The sequence below is a fragment of the Haliotis asinina genome, chromosome 2, assembly GCF_037392515.1.
Source record: "Haliotis asinina isolate JCU_RB_2024 chromosome 2, JCU_Hal_asi_v2, whole genome shotgun sequence".
In the NCBI taxonomy this organism is placed as follows: domain Eukaryota; kingdom Metazoa; phylum Mollusca; class Gastropoda; order Lepetellida; family Haliotidae; genus Haliotis; species Haliotis asinina.
The window spans coordinates 62,771,965-62,799,413 of record NC_090281.1 but is presented as its reverse complement, the minus strand read 5'-3'; the positions used below and the strand labels follow the sequence as shown (position 1 = coordinate 62,799,413).

Below are 27,449 nucleotides of genomic sequence, written 5' to 3'. Positions count from 1 at the left end.
TTTTGATTCCTCACCCCGGTTAAAAAAAAAACTTGAATATGTGTGATTTTTTTATTAAATCAAGTTGATTATTTGTGCAATTTCTGTTTTTATCATCTCAGACGCATTAGTAAAATACGTCATCTCATGCCACTTGAAGCAGCCAAGGCATTTGTACACTATGACAGTGTTTGATACTCTAGAGGCTGGACTATCGGGAACGGTTTGCTTCTAAGCATCAGCAAAGAATCACTGAGTAGACTTCAAAAGTCCACAATGTGGTTTAAACATATTTTATTCAGTTAGAAATGGATTGGCAAACAAGCCTGTGTGGCCTATATTAATGCCTCTCCAGATTACATACTTTGTTCACATTTGTAGGTAGACATTTTACATAAGATTACAATACATTGACATAATATTGTTTTAGATGAATGTTGCGTACGATAAACAAATCAGGCATCTAAATATGAACAGATTGCATTTGTATGATCAGTTTTAAGTTACATTAAGAAATAAACGTAGTAGCTTTACTAATATTTGTTCATGTTTGTTTCGTGGCCAGTTAATACACGGAACTTATAACCTACTAAAACTTGTAAGAATCAAATCGTTTTGATGCAGTGATGAACTGATGAACTGAGTGTAAAATATCTATATTTGTCTGGTATGAAACTGAATTATTGCCATTCAGCATGTCCGCAGTGTGAAATCTTACTTTTAAACATATGATTCATCTCGTATACTGTTATATTTAGGGCACGTGAAGAAATCATGTAACGTATCCTCAGAAACATGTGAACAGGAACCAGAAGCATTATCAGAAACGAAAAGCTTGTATTTGTCACTGTTTAGGTCACTGCATCCCAGCCTAAGGCGACTGTGTATTATTTGACAGAATCGACTGCCATAGTCTAGATCAAACCTATCATCGGTATTTGCGCGGGGTGTGATCTGATTCTTTTTGCGCGGGGTGTGATCTGATTCTTAAACTGTCCAACAGAAGAGGCACTAGTCGCATTTGTAGGTAGATTATTCCACAGTCTGATTGTATTGAGTAGAAACGAACTGGCATCATTTGTAGATCTGCATCTGAGAGTTTAATAAGTTTCGTTATTTCTAAGATTACAATTACTATAGACCATGTGCCAGATGTCAAAATTGGAGGTTTCATTACCAATTTGCTGAACAGATTTGGTTATGATATTCGGTTAGCTTGATATCTGAGGTGTCCAGAAATGGTTGATGGACCTTGAGATCACTTTGCCAAATGCCATTTTGGTGGCCATCTTTAAATACGGCCGCCAGTTTTCTCTTCAAATATAGGGGGTTAGGGAATCCGTCATAACTCTACACAGGATTGACCAATTGAAGTGCGCAAATACACTTTAAATGCACTGAAAATAACAGGAAATGAAGATTCTAAAACTGAAATTCAACTCATTGTGGCGTGCTCCAGCAAAACCAGCCACAAGTTGCAAAACATTATTTTAATTACCTTTCCTATGAATAGCTGATGATAGACATCGTTGCACTCCACTGACGCAACAATGGTTACCGTAGGTATTAAACTGATCAGGAGATCAAGACCTTTGTCACTGAAGCTATTTGTGCTTGGTTTTGCTGGAGCGGGCCACATCTTTAGTCGTTCAGTATTCAGTTTTACTAAAAAGACGTCTTTATCTATTTTTGGTTTTACTTATACTTGACTCACAGTTGACTGATCAACAATGTATCAACAATGTATTAACACTTTAAACCAGTATCATGCAACAGGGTTACATATATGTAATATGAACTTGTGGCTCTCATTAGTGCATTACAAATTCCCTTTAGACCCATTTTCAATATTCTTCCCCACTGTCGGATGTCATCCATAGGCTGACTGTCCGACTGGTCCCCATTCTCTTCTTCCATGTTGGCACAGTTTATCAATTTGCATGCTGGAGTGCAACGGAATCCATATGCCACGCATCGGCAGCTTTCATCGCAACGATGTGGACATTGCCAAGACATCAGCTCGTGGACAATCTCTGGAGCTGCAGCTCCTGTGAGCCTGCAAATTCCAAGTTTTCCTTCCGTCATACCCCATCCGTAACTATCACCAGGACAGGGTAGCAATGGTGAATTCTTCAGACTTCTTCTCCAGATCGCTGCTTGGTAATTAGCACGATTTGTATGTTGCCTTAATGCATCTTCACATGGAGACAGCAGTCCTGATGAAATATCCCTTTTCCTTGCCTGGAACATTTCGTACCTCAGTGTATTGACCTCCTTGACCTTTATATTTAGACAATACATGCTGCACGTGAATGCCTGTATTATTTGAAACATATCCTCTGTGAGTTAACATTGCTGACCAAAGGTTGTGAACATTTCTCTGAAATCCCGATTGTTGTTAACCAGATTCAGAGCATTGACCTTGCCTTGTCCAGAAAATGAGCTGACTGAGTCGCATCCTGTAAATGAATGGATGCATTGCATTGCAAGGAGGTTTGATTTGTCTCATTGTACAACTTATCATGGCTCGTGCCTCTGACTGCGCCGCATATTGTGCTCTTTCATCTAAGTGAAGTTGTCCCAGTAACAAGGATTGCTCATTTGCGCACTGTCCCAGGGATGATAACAATAATCAAATAATGGCAGAATAAAGAATGTGTATATTGTTTCCAGTGTTTTGCGTGGCGTGACAGCCTATATTTAAAACTACGAAAACAATTAATCATGGGGCTAATATTGCTGATAATTTCATTGATGTTTGAATGTCAAAGTAAGTTATCCTGAAAGGTAGTACCTAAGTGTTTATGAGTCTCAACTTTATGACCTTACCATTCATGGTGATGGGAGGTTTTACATAATGTTCAGTGTTACGTGAGAATTGGATGGTTTCAGTTTTGTTTGGATTGAATTTAACTTGCCAGGTTTCTGCCCATTGGGATACACTGTCTAGATCTGAGTTTAGAGTAAATGCACTTGTGTAAGGATCCGATTTGTCAATTATCACGGATAGTGACGTGTCGTCTGCGAAACACGTAAATTACTTTCGCTTCCATCAACTATGTCATTAATGTGTACTAAGAATAGAAGAGGCACGAGAACTGATCCTTGGGGAACTTCGGCTATTAATTGTATCGGTTTGGATTCTGATTTTTTACCTTGAATAACTACTCTCTGCATTCGATATTGTAGAAAACTTTCAAACCATTTCAATAATGTTCTGCTTATTCCACTTGATTTAAGCTTGTGAATAATTCCTTTGTGCCAAACTTTATCAAATGCCTTGTTTTTATATCGCAGACTACTGGCGTAGATAAGAGAATAGAGCATCCCTTCATATTTGACTTAGGACGTGGAAACCAGAAAATGCCAAAATTGGGCATTTGAAAGTCAGATAACTTAGTCTTCTGTGTATATTTGTAATTAAGGTAATAATAATAATTGTTTAATCGTCATTCTGGAAGCTATCGAGTCAAAAATGAAGTTAAAAGTGACTACAAATACAAAGTGACTATTACTTCTTGTTCTATTACATGTAGTTGTTCAATATTTGTTAATAGGCAGTTTGTAGATACACTTTTCACATTTGGTTGTAGTCACTTCTAGCTTCTAGATGTAATCTAGATCTACATCACAACGTCGCTCAGCGCAATAAACAAGAAGTTGTAATCCATACAGTTGTATGTTTCATTTTTTTATTCAAGTAATGTCGTTTCAGTTCAGACCAAACCCTAATGTACTATAACAGTGCATTTACAACCTATAATTTTGGATACTTACAATATCGTCATTGGAAAGCACACACAGTGATATCAGAGAAAACATAATATTTAATTATTATATGGTCTCTGAGAAACTGAAGCTGAAAACTTTTAATAAAATTTGAAACAAAAATATACATGCACTACATACAACCATAATCTCGCGCTACAGATCAACACAAAGAATCCTTATATCAGAGAGAGTAGAAGACGGGGATTTTCTAGGTTATATGAACTCAGCGATAAACATTATAAGGCTGCGTTAAAAAATCAATGTTTCTCGGGCACATATTTTTTCAAAAGTGATGTGGACGGTAGGAGTAGTAGTGGAGTGTAACGAAAAGTCCTGAGTAGTCCTAGGCCAAATGTTAGAAAAGTCCCTATCTTTTAGGATCTCTCAGTAGCAGTAAACGTGTTATTCAGTAATTAGTATGACACCTCCCACCCGCCCAAAATTCTTGTTGATGTGGAACTAGCTACTGGAGGTATCAGATTACTAAAAACTAGCTGGGTTCAGTCCACTGTTGAAACAGTGTCCACATGTTCATAAACAAACTGCTTGAGAATGATCAGATTGTCTAATGTGTGGTGACAAGCACTGGTGTTCAGCATGGTCAAGATATGCAGTATGGGTGATAAGGCTGGGTGTATCACATTACCTGATTTCCATGATATCTGTACATTTGGCCTAGGAGTATGAGGATAAGTTTACTTAGACTGTCTTATCCTCAGGACTTTTCGTTACACTCCACTACTAAGTCTAACAAAACCTTATGGGAAGTCGCGTCAGGTAACCTTTGAGATTCACCAATCAGAACACAGCTTACCAACTCGCGAAGGTGGACATTCGCACATACCTTTTGAACTTTTTATCTCGAAAAGGTTCGTACCCGAACGATTTATGTTATTTAGCGTACGCTCGCTGCCGAGTGATGCGTTCGTTACAACCATGATAACGATGAGTAAACAGACGTTGAAAATAGTGTTTTTGGCAATATTCAAGGATGTCATCTTGTGGAAATATTAGCGAATGGTAACCATGTCAACAGAAACCTCAAAGCGTGTATACTGCAAGTCATATAACTGTGGTATATGCGGATTTTTGTTTGTGGAGAGATCTGTGTCAATGACCTGAATATTTTGAAAGTCCCTCCGATCATGAGATAGTAGCCGTTGTCTGATTGGTTAAATGTATTTAACCGTGTGGCGTTTGATTGGACGGTCATTCGTCGCGCAAAGGTTGCCTGACGCGGCCTTCTGCTAGGTTTTGTTAGACAGTGGTGAAGCGTAACGAAATACACTGAGACTAAGTTTACTTAGAGTGACAAGAGCATATAACGCCAATCAAACTTCGGTTAACACCAAATATATATGTATATCCTATAATCTCTGTGTAGCGATGCAGACAGCTTCCTATAAAAATGGCCAGGCTACTATCGTATTGTTTTCTTTGCCTCGGAGCGTCAACATGGGCAACTCAGTAAACGGACCGTGTATCTGTTTGAATACGGAGTCGGAATCTGTGTATTTCCATGTCCAGCTACCAAGCGCTGTCGTCATATGCAGTGACTAGATTCTACCAGCGTTGTAACAGTGGTGTTGGAATCACCTCACATTTCCCGAACACATTCGCATTTCGTACAAACAATCCACCATGCACTTCCTGTCATGCTGTCATAGCGCGAGAGAATGACCGAGATGAGAAACCATTGAGTAAGTTTTTAAACTTTTCTCAAAAGAATGTAATTCTTAGTGCTTATCTCGCTCTGAATGCACGAATATATGTCCCTCTCGGTTCTGCATCAAGAAATCATCATCTAGTTTTCTTCATATACTGATTTGTTTTTAAATTAATGTGGAGTTGTAATTGTTTAATTGTTGTGTCAGTCTGATCAAGGTTTGGTTTACGATATTTAATTACATAATGGGAGATTCCTTTTAAGATGCATGGTTTTCTATTTGAGCGTAAAGTAATTTGTGTCATCAAAAGTTTGGGCAAGACACTCTCTCCAATCATTGCTCTATGGGTAGAGAACAGGGAGAAAGCCTGATATGACCCAAGAGAGTCGACCTAGTTAGCGAGAAGACTAGCCTCTCGAGCTGACCCTGAAGCAGATATAACCAAGAAATTCCACACAAGTCTAGAATCTGAAAATGAAGACAGTCTCAGTGCTCCTTCTCATTTCACTTTAGTTTCTTTCACTATGAACTCTTTTCAGTACAATATGTTCATTTCAGAGACTAGTTGTTAGTCTATGAGAATACTCGTGTCACTCTAAAGGTACTGAGCCGGTAACTGTTATGTCTATTTATAATATGATGTGAGTGGAGAGGTGCACTACAATACCCCATTTGGTCACTCCTTAAATGCATAACCGCAACTGGGTTATATGTATTTCCTTTGAATGCATATGATCAAGTAGCAACATGAGATGTCAGAAGACCCAAACTGGACCCAGCTTTCAATGTTGAATGTTGAACACTAAGGTGACCAAATGACTTTGTGAGTTGCACATGCATGACAAAAAAATTGGAATCTGGAAATGTGCGTCCATTATTCATTCAAGTTTATTCAAAAGTAAATAAGGCCACCGGCCCATTTTACATGTAAGGGTATAAAAAGAAAAATAATCATTATACCTTTAGAGCGCCTGTTGAGTTACAGCAACATTAATAGCATTAGTATGGAACACTGCATGTAATGGATATGCAGAGTTATAATAATAACACAAGCGTAAATACATTATGTTAACTTTAGCTTTAAAGACTTGCCCACTACTTAGTACAAAAGATATACTATACAAGACAGTCTACGGTGTCCGTCTCAATGTTGCTCACCAAATATATTTTTATACTGGAAGTACTAAAGATAATAGTACACAGATAGTGAGCATCTAAAGTCTAAGTATAAATAGCACTGAAACCAAAGGTATGCCATGAAAAGTAGTGCCATACCATTTTGCATGTACTAGAGGCAATATAATGATTATATTACTTCATGGAGCACCATAAGAGATACATATAAATCTAAAGAGTTACATATATAAATGCATGCCATTGTTGTACTTCCTTAAATGATTTCCACACCTGATACTGCGATGAGTACATACTTCAGTCACAGTCAGCTTATTATCAGATTTGTACAGTAGATATATTATATAAAAGCTTATTATCAGATTTGTACAGTAGATATATTATATAAAAGCAAAACACTTGCATCACCTTGCATAGCACCAATATAGTGAGTACATATAAGTACTAGTATCTCTGATGCTTGGTATTTATATATTTCTTTTAATAAATTATAAGCTTTGTACTACAGGGATACATACTGTACCAAGCTAACAAAAATGTATTTAAATATCATCTGGAAATGTGCGTCCATTTTTCACATATGTAGAGCATGGATGGAGAGAAAAAAATCACAGCGTACATAGGGACAATGTCATTCATTGTACCCACAACACATCTGGAACTTTGTCAAGTATTTGGTAGTTTCAAACAATCAGTTCATTTGATCAATGATTCATTCCAAGCTCAAAAAGAAATTTTAAAACCTACACTTCTCTACACTATTTCTTCACAGGCCTCTCATATTGCCAGGAAGGACTCTTAACACTATTAATTGCCCATGACCCTCATATTTGTGAGTCAAGGTAAAACTCTGCATTTGATTTGAATCTTCAGACAATTATCTACAACAAAGGTAAAATTTGAGATGACATGAAATTTGTAGTCGCAAAACAGCTCTGAACCTTAATTTTAACACTCATTCAAGGAAAGATCAGCCTGAAAGAGATTAATAATTAGAATGAGAAGTAGTGTACATATTGTAAGCTATTCCACATGTTATATATAATTTTAACTAAATCACTATTTCCCTGTAAAAATAATTTGTATCAATTAATTCACCTGTCCGGAAGGCATCCAGAAACAACCCAAGTGTTCACAGGTCAGTGCTGGTTAGAACCACTGCTTGTTGTCAGAGGTGACTAACAAGATCAAGTGGTCACTGACTGACATGTCATTGCATTCCAGTTGCGTAGCTTGATGTTTATGCTGTTGATTGCTGGGTTGTCTGATCATGACTCAATTATTTACAAACAGCCGCCATGTCGCTGCTGCATTGCTGCAGGGCTCCAGATAATTTTACTACATTTATGTGCTTGTATATACATCTTACCTCTCTGGCTTCGTGCATACCTATATATATTCTGCAATGTTACCTATACTCATTATCCACCTGACGAAGGGGCAAGAATTAGCCTTCAAACGTCGTGTTAAAAGAATTAAAGAAGTTGTCATCCATAATAGTGTCTTGTATTACCTCACCAACTTCTAAATTCCTTTGAAGAATCTCATATTGTGCATATTTTTTAGCCCTTATCTGGAGCCCTGATTGCTGAATGTGGCATTAAAGCAGTGTTATCATAGGTCTGTCTACTGGAATATGCATTAAATTAACTGTTGGCACTGATTCATCTCTTTCCACCCCTGGTTGTTTCAGGGCATGACACAGCAGCAGTCATAGATCAGGGCAGCATGAGTGGAGACAGGAGAAGTTATGGAACTTACTCCGTCTTTGTTGGCCGTCTGAGCAGGGACACCACACAGGTATGTAACAATTGATAGAATTTCCTATAGCTCTAACCGTTGGTTTACATACATTATCACATATCTAGTTTTTGTCAAGGAATGCCCATAACACCAAACAGTTACCCAGCATGTCTTTGAACCCCGGCAGAACCAGCATTGCATTAAAACATGCAGGTTACTGCAAAGCCTAGCTATCAATTTCTATGAAACCAGGCCAGATGATTGAAGTAATGATGGCAATATTATGGCAAACACTACAGATGCACTTTTTGATGACACATCTTTATAGTCACTCTACCAGCAGACTTGTCCCAGTTACTGTATTAATTAGGGTCAACTGCTTCACTTAGCAGAGCAGATCTGTATTGCATTCAGACACTATATGGATACTCGTTATGCCTCTGGCTGCTTTTCATTTGACCTGAATTAAAAAATTTCCATCATTTAACTAAATGACAGTTTCCTGACAGAAACTCAGTCAGCAGATTTTAGTCAGTTTTTGAACTATTAGCATGAAAAAGCAGTTAAGAATCGAAACATGACTTACTGGAAAAGACGAAGATAATGTTCCATGCATACAGGGCACCTAGCCAGTCATCTCATGATATTACCCCATTACCTGTTTCTAGATGATCAAAAGTGTGTATTGCCTCACTTGGCTGGTTATGGAATATATTTGGGTCTACGTACAGTACTGTTCCAGTTGCAGGAATATTGCTGTGTCATGAACCAAACAACAAACAATCTGCCACTAACCAAGTTTCCCTTATGAAACACCAATAGGCACAACCCTGAGTTTATGTAGCAGAACCGTGATCATGTGATCAGCATGTGATCTCTGTGAAACTGGCAGTGATATTGACAGTAAACAACAGCTACGAATGGGATTGTTGGAACTCTCATACTAGAATTATCAGTTACATGGTGTTTTGAAAGTAGGGATGTAACAATACATCAAACATTGATGGATTGCAATAGTTGAGTCTCCCATAGCAATTTATCAATTGTAGAAATGTAAAACTAGTGATGCATCGAAAATGTGTGTGACTATCGATAGTTTAGTAATTATTTCTGTTGATAAATGTGCAGTGCAAAATACTGAAAGTACCAGATTCTTTCACTATGATTTAGAGTTATCCTCCCCTTTTGCCCCTTAAACAAACTTTCCTGCTTACTTGATCAGTGTTTCAAGTCTGTCAGTTATTAAAATAGACTGAAAATATTTCAACTTGTTTTATTTCAAATCCACTATATATTCATTTGAGAAATGACTTCAGATGACAAATTCAAGGAGAAAAAACTATTTTGCAATAGACTATCACTATCGTAATTGTTTCCCCCTCAGTAGTCACCCATATTTGAAAGGGTGTACAGGACTGTAAGAACCTTGCAAATTCCATATTTCTTGAGTCCCTTTCAGACACTGTCTGGCGAATTTAATTCCCGGAAGGTCTTTTTATTTAGCCTAACAGTAAACATGAGCATTCAGTCTTTAGTAGAATGAGAAGCTAAACCTTTCGCCATGAATATCCCTGAACGGTCATAAAGGGTGATGATTCGGGATGGCTTAGGTTTTGGTAAAAATCATGAAATTTGAGGTTTTGTTAAAGGACAAGTGAAATGCAGGAAAATTTTATTTTGGGGATATTTTGAATATTTATTGACATAAACAAATGTCTTGCCGCTCTTCCTATATAAAGAAAAGTTTTCAACATGTTGCTCCACTCCTGTGAAACTCTTTGACGCTCCACACAAAACTTTCTGAAACAAAGATTCAATCCCAAAAAATCTTAAGATTCTTTTTTTCACTAAAGCCATCCAGTGACTCTTCACTTTCCATGTACAGGTTCTCAACGCCATGAGCATGCATTCATGGGTGGACATATATATTTCTACCCTATTATTATTATTATTAAAGTGGCACTGATGCGGAGCGAATAATTCTCGCCAGCGGTGTAATTACAAAACCAAACTGAAAATGGGTCAGCGTCCGCTCCCTCGACCGTGACGGATGCCCGCTCCCTCAACCGTGACGGACAAAGGGACTCGGATCCGGTCCACCTTAGCAGAATCTCTTCACCCTAAACAGTCAGGAGGCTGGATTCCCATCATATGCCATTATTTAAAAATATCCATGGTATTCCTGATGCTTGGATGGTATAGTGACTGATCCAATTTGATCCTATTTCTGTGTTTTTTACCTTGATATTTAATCATGTCATGTGAAAATATGATGTCTACATACACAAAGCAAGCCATTTGTTTCATAAAAGTCTGAAAGATTGCAAAGTTTTATATTAGATAGTTTTGAGGGTTGGCCCAGCTGTCATAGCAAACATCATACGTAAATTTTAGTAGCTACGATCCTGGTTTATTATCTGTGATAATAAAAAACACACAGTTGATTTATCGGAATTCGTAAACTAGTAACAATGACTTTGCCATTGGTAGAGAAATCTGAAAATCCTTCTTACGTACAAAAACCTGATTATACCCATTTACCCAAGTACACAGCCAATACCTATGTGCATTTCTTCTACAGCAACAAAGTTCCATTGGTATCCTCGAAACAGTTTCAGCCCGAAAGTGTTTTCAGGCTGCGACACAGAGATTACAATTTACATCTTCCTTGCTGTAACTCGCGTTTGATTGTATAAACCTACACATGTTATTTGTGATCCTTCACTTGATGGTCAGTTAATGAATTTATAACAGGTATAAATAGTGGTAACACCACTAAATTACTCAACATAGGTTCCCATTTGGCATTTCTCCTGTCTGGAGTAAATACTCAACATTACAAATTAAGGTCTTTAGTGGCAAATGTATTCACAATTTGCATATTATGTAATATGTGCATGTAAGTGATGCAAGAGGGTTTATCAGCTGAGTTACAAAAACAAACATAGATCGAAAGATTAACCGATACCACACTGATTGATTAATTACTACCACAGCAGATTTGTCAAATAGCCAGTGTTTATGAGTGTAGATTTGCGTAATCTATACTGAATACACCCTGTCGTAAAGTGCGAGTGTAAATACAACATCCTTCCTACAAAGAATTAACCGCCACTGCTTTGATTGATTGATTGTTGCTCATTATTGGCTAACTAATGGCGGACATCATACAGTTAGTTGCCAGGTGTGCTGTCCTAGGTGACCAGTGAGATTATGTATACACCAGTGTGAAAATTCTCGAACGATGTGTCACTTTTTCACATATTGGACGGTTGAAAGACACAAGACATAGAGCAGGATTATTTACCAGCTGCAGATGAATGGAATATTGTTCTTTTATGTGGATATTGATGGATACATTCCTGAACGAGGTAATAGCCCGACATTGTTGCTATAACTTTTGTCTGTCATAAATTTAATATTTGCATTTTGTCTTAATTTATTTCTTGTGGCATTCAGCAGAATCTGTATTACAGAAAACATGCACTAGGACGCGAATAAGGTGTGTGTGAAATTATTCATGTTGGCAATCTATACAATGTTTATTTCTTAAAATCATGTTGGAAATACACTCTAAGTATAAGCAGACCGTGTGGGTTTTTAATTAACTTTCAAAATGCATACAAATGTGACAAGGAACTAATTAGGTTTATAAGACTAAATATAAAGACCTACACTGACTTCGTTATTTTTCAGTCCTAACAGGTTTTTTTATATCACTGGTATATGAGTTAACGTCAAGATGTCTGATTTGTTTTCATAATAATGAAGTAAAATGACTTCACCTTTATTAATGTTGATCAGTCTACACATAAACTATCAATTGCACATATGGGAGGCGCAGCAGATATCTCGAACCAGTCACAAATTCTGGGATGTCATCCGGGTACTCACGAGAGAAAAACAATAACAAAAGAAACCACCAGTCCACGGAAATTGCTCTGCATCAGTGCCCTTTTAAATAAGAAATTTTATTACTCTGTTTATGCTCATAATTGTTTACGCCAACTCTAAAATTTCGAAGCCGTCAACCATTCCATCTAAGGTTAAGGTCAATTTTACAACCCATATGTTGTGTTACATGACAGATTTCACAGTTCACACTCCCTGTTGACATGGTTTTGTATGCTTTGGTTACTGACCAATCAGAATGCAACAAATTTATCTTTAGGGTAATATGGTGTTGTAGGTCATGCATCCCCATCATGAATAATGGTTGTTTCAGGATGAACTGTATGAACTCTTCAAGCCCTGTGGCCCAATCTCAGGAACATACATTGCTGATCATGTTCCAGGGTTATATATCTATGGGTGAGTAGTTCATGAAATCACCTAATTCATCTGCTAATTGAACATGCAGTAGATTTTCCTTCTAGTTCTCTAGGTTGGCGTCACGATATGGCTGAAATATTGCCGATGTGACGTTAAATATTAACTCACTCACTCTAGGTCGCAACTTTGCTTTGGAACATTTTTTAAAGTATTATTACGATTTAAGTTTTCTTCATTGTTTGGTGATGCAGTGAGCATATATTTAAACCATCTGAGTACAAACCTGTAAATAGTTAAATCTAAGCCAGACAATTTTGTAATTGATAATGTAAGCAACAATCTACAGTGGGATGATACCCAAGAAACCAAAACACTTGCAAGCTGCAGAGTCTACAATGCATTACTGGTTTTATGTGACAAACAGAGGGCAGTAGTGTTTACATTATGTTGGTTTATTTGTTTTGAGAAGTAGGTTTGATCACGATGTTGCTTTGATCTTCTCCCTCAACAGTTTTGTGAGATTCACTGACCCTCAGGCCGCACTGACTGCTGTCAGAGAAGTAGACCAATGGACACTGAAGGGATGGATGCTCAAGGTTGAACTTGCTTCTCATACTAGGCGGAAACTGATGGCTGGTATGTTACTTAATGATCACTTTGTGCTCTCCATCAAAGTGTTACAAGAAAAGCAACACTTGCATCCTGTTTTACATATCTCTATAGGAAAACCTAATGTCTTTTCACTTCTGTCATAATATGACAAGATGAACAATATGCATAGACCTAACAATAAATGGTCGTTCCTGTTAATCATGTCTGTTAAATATTAATGAACCCTGTGTTGATGCTTATTTTAACTGGCAGGGATTTATCAAGGATTCTGAACACAAGTCCAGTAGCTGATTTGGGGAATACAATTGAATTTCGTTGTATTGAAAGAATGCCATAAAATTTGTAAATTGTGCTTAAAATTTGGGTATTCAATGATGTTTTTTCAGATTTTGTGTCACATATAAACATCAAATCGGGATGAGATAAATTCCTGTCTGGATCATGTTAAATATTACTTATTCATTACTTTTGCATTAAGATGTTCATTGACGCACAATCTATTATCAGAGGGTCACCTGGAAGACACACGGAAGCCGAGAGCCAAACATGCCCCACCCACCAAACAAATGGAGATGACCCGCATGTCAATGGACAGCTTGCTGAGTGAGAGTCGACTGCGAGACTCATGCACAGAGATCAACCTACAGACAGGTATGCATTCTCACACAGCTTACAAACTCCCTCACGATGTTTTGATCATGTATGTAGTTACCTCTCTTTGTTAAGGACGGGTCAGTTTATCTGTGAGAATCTGGGCCAAAACATTTCCCTAGAAAACTCTGCAGGTTCAAAGAGGTCACCAAATGGATGGCATAATAACATACCCAAACAGCATGGACCACTGCACATAACGTCAGCATAGACATCGACAACTATGCCAAATCATAAGTGGGAGTTAATCAGAATTATTATTGAACATATGCAAAGTACAAATTCTAGTACTTGTTTTAGTTGAGTTCCATCTGGGATTTGAACCCACACCCTCAGAGTCAGACACCTAATCGTCAGCGCACAAAGTCAGCCGCTGCGACTTTCACAAACATGAAAGTCACACAACTGGTTGTTAAGACAGTGGGCTTTGTGTACCCTCTGATAAGTGTTAATTGGCATGACTCCCAGATTTATTATTGCCTGGTCCAGATTTGATTTATGATTTAGCGAGCTCATTGAGCAGGAAAATTACAGAGGGGACATTAGAAAAGCATGATTTATGCATGTCAAAGCATGATTTATGCATGTCAACTTCTTTATTGTGAATACATGGTGTTTGGGTAGTTGCTTGCTCTTTCATCTTGTGAGGAGGGGAACATTACTGTAGTATAGACATAACCATATAGACAATACATGCCTAATGCTGTATTTAACCATTAACTGATGCGCTTTATCACAGGCAATAGACTTGATGTAGAGAAGCTCATGGCTGACATCAACAAGCAGAAGTGCCGCAAGACGTGTGTCCTGAATGGAGACCTCGGAGGTCAGCACCTGAAGACCATCTCTCAGATCAAGAAGAAGTTATTGAAAAGGTGGTGCTTAATGAACACATATGTCTTGTTATAGCTTGCATACCAATACATCTTTACCATTGCTATTAGAGATGGGTAGACCTCATCATATTTGATTAACTATTGAACTAGAGTCTGTTGCAGTGAGTAATCCATTAAACATGGATATTGCTGTTGAAATTATTGGGCTTATGACATACTTATAACTGCACTGAAAGCATTTGCTTATCACTGAACCCCTGAGTTTGATTCCCTACATGGGTACAATGCATAAAACTGGTGTCCCCTGCAGCGATATTGCTGAAATATTGCTAGAAGTTGCTGATAGAAACCATACTCCCATATATGCTTCCTCACAAATAGTTACAAATCCGAAGTTGCCTGACACAAATTTTAAGCAGAATTATTTTTGAAATATCAGGTTATCATTTTCAAACTACCCAGTGGGACCCAAGAATGTAAATGTATGTTGCATATTCAAAGAAAGTTATCAGTAGTCTATGTGAGTAATAATTTTAGAATAAATACTTAAGTTCTCAAAGAAATAATGGAGCCCTAATTAACCACCCAAACCCATGGATTCAAATAAATAGACATTTTGTGACTTTTTTCACAATGAAAATGATGTATCAAGGTTGGCAACTTAGGCTGCATAAAAATAATCAAATGTTACTGGGGCACATTTTTTTCAAAATTGACGAGCAGGGATTGACTTGTGCCGCAATATCATAATTTTCTCGCATCAGTTCCTATAAAATCGCATTCCTATAAAAATTATCTGAAGCTATATATTTAAAATCGCATCCTGCTAACCTGAACAGTACAATTAGAAATAATGAAGTGTTTGAATCTATTTTACTGAGAAGGGTTTTGTCCTTATTTTGTTTGTCGAACATATTAGCATTGCTTTGTACCTATTTTAAATCTCTGAAACATAACTTCCTGCATGGAACTTCGAACGTAGTTACACAGGGCTGTACAAAATGAGCTGCACTCCAAGGGGTATGATAAACTTTGAACCTTGCAGTATTGTGTTGTTTATGCACTGTGTGACACTGTACAGAGTTTGTGTTCGGACGCCTACCAAAAAGTGTCTGCTAATGAAACCATCTCATTCAATACTAAAGTTTTTGAAGACTACAAATGAAAATGAAGAAACAGCTGAAATCGTCCACCTTCATGAAAACCAGAAAACGGACATCAGTGGTGATGCTAGTAGATCTACAAGGTTTTAATTTATTGCAATTCATGATCGGTTGTCTTGAAGTTGCTTAAATACACGACAATGTCCTATTTGTCATTTATTCCTTTTCTTGCAAACGATCATAAACAGTTAAATCTCATAAGATTTGAAAAAGCTCCCGTGTAAGATTTTATCTCATATCTTTTCTCAGCTAGGTTTATCCCTGGGCGAGGACAGTAGGACTTTAATTTTTTATAGAAAAAAAGTGACAAGGGATGAACACATTTAAATTTTTTTTCCTCTCAAAAGTACAGCTTAGGAAGTTTAGCCTGTGTTAATGAGTTGTAGATTTAGTGACACTCATTCTTATAGACACTGAGTCTTATGGTAGACAAATTGATGATCGAGATGCGGCAAAGTAAAAAATATTTTGTTTAAATGGCTATGAAACATTGCACAAATGAAAATGATGGGCCAATGCCAGAGAAACATTTCACTTTTTGTATTTAGCCTTAGTTCCTTCAAGGTATTTGGAACAGTGTAACGATTAATTATTAATATCTGCCATGGCATAGTTATCACAGTGACAGTTATTTTTGCAGTGAAGCAAATGGAAGGATTCCAGCTCAAACAACTAGTAAGTTCTTCAAGACTCTTGAGAATATCCTGGAAAATGTCATCTCCATTGCACAAGAAGATGATGAGCTGCAAAGCCAGTCTGCTCCTGACTCAGTAACTTCAGAGGGTGCCAGCTCCCAGTTTAGGGGAGGGAAACAGACAACATTTGTAAAACATCTCTCACATGCCATTCGGAAGACTAATGGACTTTCATCAAACTTAGAGGAAAAGATGGCATTTGTGTCAAATTTGAATGAATCACAGTCAGTCTCAAACGTATCCTGCAGTGACAGAACATGTGGCCTCAGTTCTGGGGAGGATGAGAGAGGCAACTACATGTCAGAAACAGCTACAAAGTTAGAAAAGAGGATCTCTTCAGATCAAAATGAAGATGGTGAAATAGTGTCAGGGGATTTTACACAGTCTTACGCCAAACAGAAACAAGGGTGTTCATTATCAGAGAGGGAAGGGAGCTTAAGAAATGGTGTCATCAGTGTCATGAGAAACCATTCAAACATGCAAGTGCAATCATTGTTACAAGAAACAGGAAAGAGCATAGTTGATGACACAAAGAAGAGTGAGGGAAATGACACGCCCCCAAATGGGGTCGATGACACAATAAACAGTGTGATCAATAACAAAAGAATCTGTTCCACAGGAAGAGGTGTTCTTGATGCAGTAATGTCCGATCCAAGTGAAAATACAAACTTTCCACATTGTAGTCGAAGTGATGAAATGAGTGGATCTAGCAGTGATGATTCAAGCAATAGTAGTTTTAGCTCGGACAGCGAAAGGAATCGACTATTTTTAAGATTTCTAGGATCTGAGAGAGGTCATTGTTTGAATGCTGACACCTCTCCTTCAAACCAGCATACATCAGAAAATGAATCTTCCACCTCTGATGTTGAAACAATGACAAATCACAACGTCTGTGTTGAACAAAGGTTGATGTCAAAGTCAGATAACTGTGATAAACTTAAGTTTAAGGACAGTGACTATTGTACAGAACTGACATCAATATTAAAGAATATGCTTCACATTCAAAACAAAGATGATAACCACACAAATGCTTTAATTGATCATAATGCCAGTGACTTCCATGTTGATCCAGAATTATACCAGGATTCTTATTCTAATCTTCCAGAATGTCACCAATCACCAGCAGCATTTAGAAATTCCTCAATGCCAACAGATAAACTGAAAAATACCTCCAGTTCAATTTCACCAAATCATTCCCAAGCCAGACCATGTAATACAAATGGATACAAGCCTCCCATGGGCAGGGGCCTGTCTTCTATTCTTGACAAACTGAGGTCAAGGGAGAGAAGGCCAGGGACTTGCTTGCCTGAAAGTGACAAACATGCTCAACATAACAACAGTGCAGAGTGTGTTGATCTTTCTTGTTCAGACCATGCTTATACTGATAATCCTTATGACGGCTCTGGTGGTGATGCTCTTCTTTCTGATTCCCATAAGGAAGTTTGGACATCAAACTTTGTTGAGTTGAGGGAAGATAAAACTGTTAGTGGTCCTGTAAGACAGAGAAATGCCCGTCCAAAGGCTCGTCCACAAAGAGTTTTTGGTTCCTCAACACAAAATCAATCACTTTCTGAAGCAGAGTCAAGGTTTAAACCTCTGAAGGTTCTAGAAGAACACAACAAACCCCCTATCCAAAGTATATCATGTCAACCAAAGGATAATTTAACTTCTGTGTTATTGAGTCACCGTCGTTCTTCTGCGGAAAATCACGCTGTAGCAAAACCCATGGCTGATGCAATAAGTATCCTCCAAGGTTGCAGTAAGTCAGCTTCTTCTGAGACGGAGTCCGATATTGTTGCTGTTGATTCAGGGGTTGAGTCAGATTCCTTTCAGAGAATCCAGTCAGGCAGAAAACGTCAGGAGAGAGAATTTGCTAGGCCAGCAGCCAATGGTGGTGGTTCAAGGGATTCTGATCAGATGCAGCTGTACATCAAACAAGGTGGGTCCAATCTTGCATTATCAGATCTGTAATGATCATGTGATCATGTAATGATTGTGATTGCCATCTCAAAACAGTACAAGTGTATACACAACATGAGTATTCTTACTGTCTGAACTGGGTGGTGGGGAAACCTGTTGATTTAAATGTCAGTTAGTCATGCCAAAGACGGCAATCTATTCCCCCTCAAGGGTACAATGTTTGAACCCCATTTCTGGGGTCCCAGTGCCATGTTATTGCTATTAAGATTGGAATACTGTTAAATGTAGTGTAAAACCCAAGTCACTCCTTCATTCAATTGCTTGTTTAAATATAAACTGATTTAGCGATTATGATGGACTCAAGGTCACTTGTCAAGTTGTGCCAAGCAGTAGAAGAAAGTGGGTTGAATGACTGTAAGAATTACCTCCCTTGGTTGACTTCAGACTTTGCACAAATCTTTAGTTCATTAGTTGTGATGTTTCTCACCTTAACACAGTTTACATCTTACAATTCTCAGATCTCTGTGTCTTTATTAATTTTAATATGTAACTTCTGTCATGATGTTTTGAAGAAAAATACATTTTACATTGTTGTGAATATGTTAATTTGCTCAAAATGCATGCAAATGTTTCAGTTGTTGGTCGGGGTAGAGGACTACAGGCAAGATTCCAGTGACCCGAGGAGACCTGTCATCAGGGGCCAGTGTTTATCATGTATCTGTGCCATATCAGTCAAAATATGTCACTGTTCCTGCAATGTTATTATGTCATCATTGCCAGTTGGCAATTAATTATTAGGGAGTTGCCACAATGGCACTAGAGTTATTGCTATCATATCAACTTGTTTTCATGTTCAGTTGTTCAGGCTGCTTGTATGTATGTCACCATTATTTTCATGTTAAAGAGTTTGGACTTGATCTCACGTGTCCTGGCTGTTTATCTTGGAGGTGGAATATTCCATGTTGACGTCCTATGCTGCTTGGAACTGTTGAGATTAGTATGTATTTAAGAATGAGTACTCACCTGACGAAGGAGTAAAAATGTACTGTGAAACACCATGCTCCTCTTATTAGAGATACTGACATCCACTTATTTTCCCCTTTTTTGGCATATGTTTCCAAATCAAGTGTTTTTTTGATAGTTTTGGTAAGTAAAATAGTGTTTGGTTTTATTTAAATACTGACAGTCCTAGACCTTGCTTCAATCTGTAACACATAGAAAAGATTTGGTTCATAACGAAGACAGCAATAAGGACTGGTTTCGATAAGCTGGAGTCTACCAAAGGCATTATTAATCAGCATATTATTTTGCATGTGTGCATGCCTGCGTGTGGATCTGAATCAAACAGCTGAGATATTTCCAGATGTGGTTTTTTTTTTGCATTTGTGTTTTCTCAAGATAGTAGAGACCCAAGAATCTCACCTCAACCAATGTAAAATATGAAATGCATGTGGAAATGGAACTTTTAAAATTCAGGAACCTTAATTATTTGTAAGAACAAGGCAGGATGAGAAATGGGTCTTATATTTACCTGCTGGAGTAATGCAGGAATGCCAGAGTGTCATGCTTGATTAAAGTCCTGCTGGGACCCCTGGACCCTCTGTCACAGAGTTGTAAGGTGATTGTTAGTCACTAAGGTAACCTTAGCACAATGTCAAAGAATTGGCATTAAGGTTAACCTTAGTAATGGTTACCTTGTGAAAAGAGCCACTGAACAATTCCCTAAACTCCCAAGGGGAGATAGCTCACAACTTCACTTCTCTAATGTGTGATTAGGGCACAATGTTCATTCAGATGAAGCTACTACTAAGTTAGGGGCTCAAATCTGTCTTATGTTTTCAGACAGGTGCTCTATTTATTTCCTACCCACTGGAGCCATAACTGCAGGGTTGTGACAGAAAGGAAGCTGATATAAGGAAGATTTTGATTACAATTGAATATGAAGAATATTGGCTAGGTTAGTTGTCAAACTGAAAGGTCCGATCAAAAAGGGCAAAGATTTTGTTGTTATTACTGAAACATCATACCCTGGTGCTGCTCCGTGTTCTACAGTGTCCAGGTTTAAGTATTCTCATGGACATAGTCCCTTTACAGGACTCTGTTCTTACATATAACATGGCTTATTCCCAGATTTTATACTCAAAGAGACGTCAAGATTGTTATGGGTTAAGTGTAGTGATATGAAAGGTTTGATTTTCTTTAACTTCTGTTTGTGGCGTGAAATCATTGAAATAAGTAGATCAGTTTCACAAATTTATATGTTGGTACCTCACCTGACAATTCAAATTATAGGTTTAAATATACTTTTTCTTATGTTTGTTGCAGTTTTTGTTGGAGTCAGATAAATAGTGTATTGGCCTTGTGGAAGACCATTTGGTATCCGTGTACAAGGTATATTTCAGTTTTGTTAGCATTTGCTTGTTTTGTGGATTTTTTTTGTACATTTTCCGAAAAGCTTTTGTTTTGTTGAATATTATTAGTTTATTATTAGTGATGACAATTACTGTATGTATTAGTTTATATGATAAGTTACCATGTTTATAGTTTACAGTGTGTTGTAGTCTCATATAGTTAATTTTAGGCCAGTGTTTTCCCCTTTTGTTATGAAGTCCAAGAACCAATTTTTCCAACTTTTCAAGATGAAGGGGAACAGACTGCTTCACATACACTTAATACAACTGACATTGTAAATCATCCAATCATCATGTGAAACAGCTGGATTATATTTTATTGTATTTTATTAGTTTACTGTCTATATCCTGTCAGTTTGCTCCAAATAAACCATTATTCCCTTATTTGGCCTTGACATTATCATTTTAGTTTTATCAGAAAATAGAAAAATGTATGTCATCAATAAAATCAACGTTAACATGTATCAATGTTGAGTACCAGTGCCACCATAAGTACACTTGTAGTAGCAGTTCTGGTTGAATTTGCTACTATGCGTTACCTTGTACCTACATCAGTGGTGTTTTAAAACAAGTTTCACATGTTAGCACACATGCACAAGTAGCAGTTGTCTCCTTGTGGTAAAGAATGCCAGGAGACCTTCGTACCTGTGTGTAGAGACAAATTTGACCACAATTGATGCTACGAGTATACTCATGAGAGGCAGTCAGTGTGTTAACTTCATGTTAAAAACACAGTTGTTATTTTTGTCCATTCCAGACAGTCCATCCATCTTTTTCTAACAGACCCGTGAAGGTCCCGGGGTAGAATAGGCCTTCAGCAACCCATGCTTGCCATAAAAGGTGACTATGCTTGTCGTAAGAGGCGACTAACGGGATCGGGTGGTCAAACTAGCTGACTTGGTTGACACATGTCATCGATTCCCCATTGCGCAGATCGATGCTCATGTTGTTGATCACTGGATTGTCTGGTCCAGACTCGATTATTTACAGACCGTCGCCATATGGCTGGAATATTGCTAAGTGCGACGTAAAACTAAACTCACTCACTCACTTTTTCTAACATGTGATACATGAGTACATGTTAATAGATGCTTTCCTGTTGTTGATTATTTGACTGCACATACTATATTTTTACATGAATAATGAATACATAGTTTCAATTGTCAGTTCTCCTTAGGTTAGCTTTGGGTTTTATCTGCACAGTAACTGTATGCTTTAGTTTCAGCTTCATCATAACTGTCATTCATACTTCAGTTTGATATGTATGTATGTGAATTAGTATGTGTGAAAAAGTTTGTGCACAACTGAATTCAGAAATAGTGAATCATTTGTAAAATGTATGTCTTCAGTAGAATCAATGTACAGGTGTCTGTTCGAGGCAGTCATCCCAAGGTTTTTGCTTACCCAAATGACTTTGTGGCAACACGGTGTGCAGATTTTCCTACCAATCACTGTTTACATTCAAGATTTTATTATTATATTGATTTGATTATTTGATGAGTTGTTGTATTTGTATGCAGTTTTTAATATTTAGACAAACTTTTAAAAATAATTATAGGTCCAAGTTTACATAGGGTGTTGTCTCTATATTACACCAGAGGCAAAAATGTAGCGCAAATGGGCTGCGCAGCATAGAGAAAATGACTAGTCTTCTCTACATGCGAGCAAAGGTTGGCAACGTACTTTCCTTGCTTCAGTTCGACAAATATTTTTCGTGTCAAAATAAAATCTCGCTACCATTAAAGGTATACACCCGTTACTTCACTGGGTTGTGCTCTCATATTTCCAAACCCATGTTGAACAATTACTCACGCTAAATATTTTTTATTCAACATTTTAAGCGCAACTCATGGTAGATCAGACTGTTCTTTGCCTCCATTCCCCCTTCCAGCTTCTGGGTCAATGGAGTGAAGGAACAGGAGGGTATTATTCTGTATGGAATACTCACAGTTACCTCCCCTGCATCATTCACCCATTACGCCAGAAGTGTTTTTATGTAGTGTAAATATTACGAAAATTCTAACAATAGCGATGACAGATAAGACAAATAAACTCCAACAGATTCATGATAAAATTATGCAATATGGTATTTCTTTTTAATTTCTGCTTATTCATGTTCCGTCACTTCGTTCAACTGGAACCTGGCAGGGGTAATGGAGGCGAAGAACAATCAGAATGTCATGAGTGGCGTTTAAAATGTTGAATAAAACATATTTCATGTCAGTAATTAATTACTAAACATGGGGTAAGAAATGTGAGAGCACAGCCAAGTGAGGAAATAGGAGTGTACATTTGATGGTGGCAATATTTTATTTTGACATGAAAAATATTTTTCGAACTGAAGCGAGGAAAGTATGTTGCCAACCTTTGTTCGCTTCACTCGCATATAAGAAAACTTGTCATATTCTTTATGGTGTGCAACCCCATTTGCACTACAGTTTGCCTGTGATTACACATATCATTACAAAATGATCTATGTTCATTTGAAGGTTGTTTGTACCGTGGTTGCATGTAAATGTTTGTATCAAAATACATGGAATTACAAGTAGCATGTGGCATGTGCTCTTTATTACCCATTCCCACGCTTAATCCTTAAATTTGAAGATACAAAGCCAAAAGGGCAGTTTACTTGTCTCTTACCATCTGTTGCCGAAACAGTTGACAAATAGTTGTTATATAACCAAATTTTGCAGTAGGACATTTTGTATCTTGCAATGTATGCAATTTCCATATTGATGTTGGCACCTGTTTAATTTATGTGAAATATACACATTTGAGTTTGTATACATTTTAAACCATTTCCAATCTTTATAAGTCTTCCTCTGGATATTTTGTGAGGAATTCTGCATGTGTCAGTCAGATATAGGCCAACATTCCTGGTATAGTACAGCTCGGTCTCACAGTGACCGTGTGTCTGAAGTGATCCTGCATGTGTTTGTTTTATCATGTGGGCATGTGGAGGTATCCAGAAAGAAATCAACAAAACATTAAGCTGGAGCAGTTTGTTTGTTAGCAAGATACTTTTATATATTAAGGTAAATGTAAATGATATTTGTATTTAACCATACATATATTTTCAATACCAAAATTTTCAATAAATCAAGCTTTTATGAAGTCTTGTATTGGGTTGTGTAACACCTCGTTTGCCGTTCAGTCCATCTGGCTCAAAATCTAACTCGAAAACTAATAAACATAATATACTCAATGAAACACTGATAACATCAGACCAACTCAGGTTTTTGCAGAAGCATATGAACAAGTGTGAACAAAGTCACTGATGTGCTGACCTGTCTCCATCCTTCCTCTCTCACCTGGATGTCCCTTTCTTTGCACTCCTCCCATGTAACAAATAGTCAACTGGAAAAGTATTTTAATGTTAGTTTGTTAAACAACTTTTTTATGATTAGCGTTTCATTTAGTATTATTAGTTAATTAGCTTTCAAGTAAGATTTCAACTACAGTCTAACGGACTGTAGACAGTTGTCTGATGTGTCACAGTTGCCTGCTGGGAGCTGGCCACCTCAGCAGTGTCAGCATCTGTGGTACACAACATTCACAAACGTCCAGTATTTGTCACAGCTGCATGTCTTGAATAAGGGATATGATGATCTTGTAACCAAGAAGGATGGTGGGGTAGCCTTGGGGTTAAAGATTTGCCCATCATGCCATGACGTGAGTGTAATGAGTGAAGCCCATTTTTGGTGGCCACCACTGTGATACTGTTCCAAACTGCTTATTACTATGCTCAAACACACAAATCCTCGCAGGAGGTCTGTGCTTTAAGCTGGCCATCAAGTCCACACAATAGGAGCAGAATGGTGCAAGTTAGATTGTAATTGCCTTGCCCTGAAATATGTTAGAAACATGTCAAAAGAAACTGTCACCCCAAGACACCTCTCAAACAAACAAGTTGGGCAACTAGTGTAAGCAAGGGAGATCACTCTAATTTATAAGTTCTTTAGGGCTTCCTCTGAGCAGTACTGTTGTTTCTAATAAGAGCTGACATGACTGATGGCATAATATCCACTCTCACGTGTGATGAATGGAAAGGTCTACAGGTATGTAATTTCTTCATCAGAAATGTAAGAGATGTTTCAGTGAATATGCTATCATCGTTATCAAGCAAGTGCTTGATTTGATTTTCGCCACTAAACCGGTGGAATATTGAGAGTGCAGTCTCAAACAACAAACAAACAAACCACCCCAAATGGCAAAGGGATTTTCTCCAGCAATCGAAGGTCATATGCTCCTGATCAGAGAACATTTAATGGACTGGTGCATAGTTCATTGTGTGTCATACCTTACAGTTCATAACATCTATGCCTTGTTTTCCAGGTCACAACTGTATATGCAGAGGCAGCTGTTATACATCTAAAAAAATTGAAGAATGCTAATAGACACAAACACTGACATAAGGTTCACCAGTCTAAATACAAAAGAGGGCTGGGGGGAAGCCTTGTGGTTGAAGCGTTTGCCCGTCACACCGTAGATCTGGGATTGATTCCCCACATGGGTGCAATGTATGAAGTCCATTTCCTGTGTCTCCCACCATCACATTGGTGGAATACTGCTAAAAGCGGTGTGAAATTAAACTCACTCGCTGAATACAAAACATGAGACGTTTCTATGAAACTGTGTATTCCTTGCTTTCAATATATCAAGATCAGCAAGTATAAAGGAGATTATGCCGAACTGTGACTCTCAATGAGAACACATTTATGAACAGGCTGCCTCAAACAGACATTGGTGCTCTTGATTATATAACAACACATATAGTGTAGTCCTGAGATGTATATCTGCATGAAAATTCAACAACAGGAATTGTCATATATATGAAGTATTTACACAACATACAGGACTAAAAATACTTTGATTTCTGGATACGTTCTTGATTAAATCGAGACTATTCATAAACTGATAATAAGTATTTATCCCTGACCCCATAACAACAATAATAAATTTTTCTCCTAGTACATACAGAAAAAAAACAATCAGCATGCACGTCCCTTTGTCATGAAATGAAATATTGCTTAGTCTGGAGTAAAATAAAAAAACCAAAACAAACCTTTTCATGAAACACACCATATGCTCAGTCAAAAGATTCATGAATTTATATGGTAAATAATGTCCGTCATACGTTAATGGCCTCCAATTCCTTGAACAGCCTATTTCAACACAAATATCCCCAAATTCAAGTACCTCATACTTTAAATGTCAGGACGGGCATTATTCATTGTAACCTTCTGCACTGTCAATACATCAGCTGAAACTACAAGGCTTATGAAGTTGAAACTCCTCATGAATGATCCCATCACTCATGTCCACCAAATGGTATATGGCTGAAGTTAGCAGAAAATTGAATACACCTCATTTACCTTAGCCAAAGGATATATTAAAACACTGTGGTAATAGGGCTGTCCCCTAAGAATACATGAACATTTCTAGAATGATGTGAAAAGCACAGCAGTAAAGGTTCCACTGTAATAACTGCCACTAGTATAAAAACACATGCATTCTGAAAGACACAAATTATTAAACAGCTTTAATATAGATGCTTGACTGGCCTTTTAGAATATGTGTCTTTGATGAACATAAAATAAATTCTGGATTTAATCTTCTAGATTTCTTTGATATGTTTCGGGCCTTTGCTGGCCCTATCATCAGATGAGTAAAACCTGATGAAGGGGCTTGAACAGATCCCGAAAATTTTGAATCAAACAATAAATAAATGATGAAATCCAGAAAATTCTTTATGTTCAGCTTCATCATTGTGTAATATGTCAATCCTTGATTAAAACTGTTTCCTGTTTATACATTACCTGGTCTATATGCAATATGTTACAGAGGGCAAAATGGAAAAGTATATCAGGTTTTAAAAGAAAGATGGTTTAAGTATTAAAAAGAATTCCTGCGATAAAAGTTACCAAAATATAAAGGTGATACATGTATACATGCATGTTCATTCAACCAGTATTATTTTTCAGTTCCGAAAAGTCCATTCTTAAAATAGATAGTAGACAGAGTGTGTGACCGACCAGCAGAAGGTCAGAGGTTTGAATCTCTGGCTGTTACAAAAACATTATGGAAGAAACTGCAGCTAGGAAATAAAACAAGGCCTGACTGACAAGCACACTTTACTATCTGCATTTGCAACACACCTCATTCTACCTCAACCTAGACTACATATGGAGGTTATTAGTGTGCACTAAAATGTTTGTAGTTTCACAATAAACATTATTTTCTTCACAATCCATGCAGAATACTGCAGAAATATGGAGATATATCATATAACATCAAGATATTAAGTTTAAGATCCTGCTTATCATTTGTTACATACAGCTACCGGGACAGATCTGTAGACACTGTCCAAGAAAAACAACACCTATGTAATGACATTAAGAGTGGACGAAAATAGATGATGCATCTCAACTTATGACCGGGATAAATTAGATAGGCCTTTCTATTTACATATACAGTCCATATACTATAGGAAAAGGTTTAGAGTAAACTGGAAAGATAAATATCAAATATAATCCCTATTAGGAGTTAGTATGTGCATGTGAATCCATCCTTCAATGAATCTGTCAAACCAAAA

General features: G+C 37.4%; 1 protein-coding gene across 1 annotated transcript; it reads left to right on the top strand.

Annotated features, from left to right (window-relative positions):
* Positions 1-1,943: 1,943 nt before the first annotated feature.
* On the top strand, positions 1,944-19,512 carry LOC137271938 (serine-rich adhesin for platelets-like). The gene is made up of 9 exons (XM_067804319.1): positions 1,944-2,029; positions 5,278-5,450; positions 8,245-8,351; positions 12,520-12,605; positions 13,078-13,202; positions 13,686-13,838; positions 14,566-14,704; positions 16,469-18,462; positions 19,079-19,512. The coding sequence occupies exons 1-9, from the start codon at positions 1,944-1,946 to the stop codon at positions 19,117-19,119; spliced, it is 2,904 nt and encodes a 967-aa protein (XP_067660420.1). The 3' UTR covers positions 19,120-19,512.
* The last annotated feature ends 7,937 nt before the right edge of the window (positions 19,513-27,449 follow it).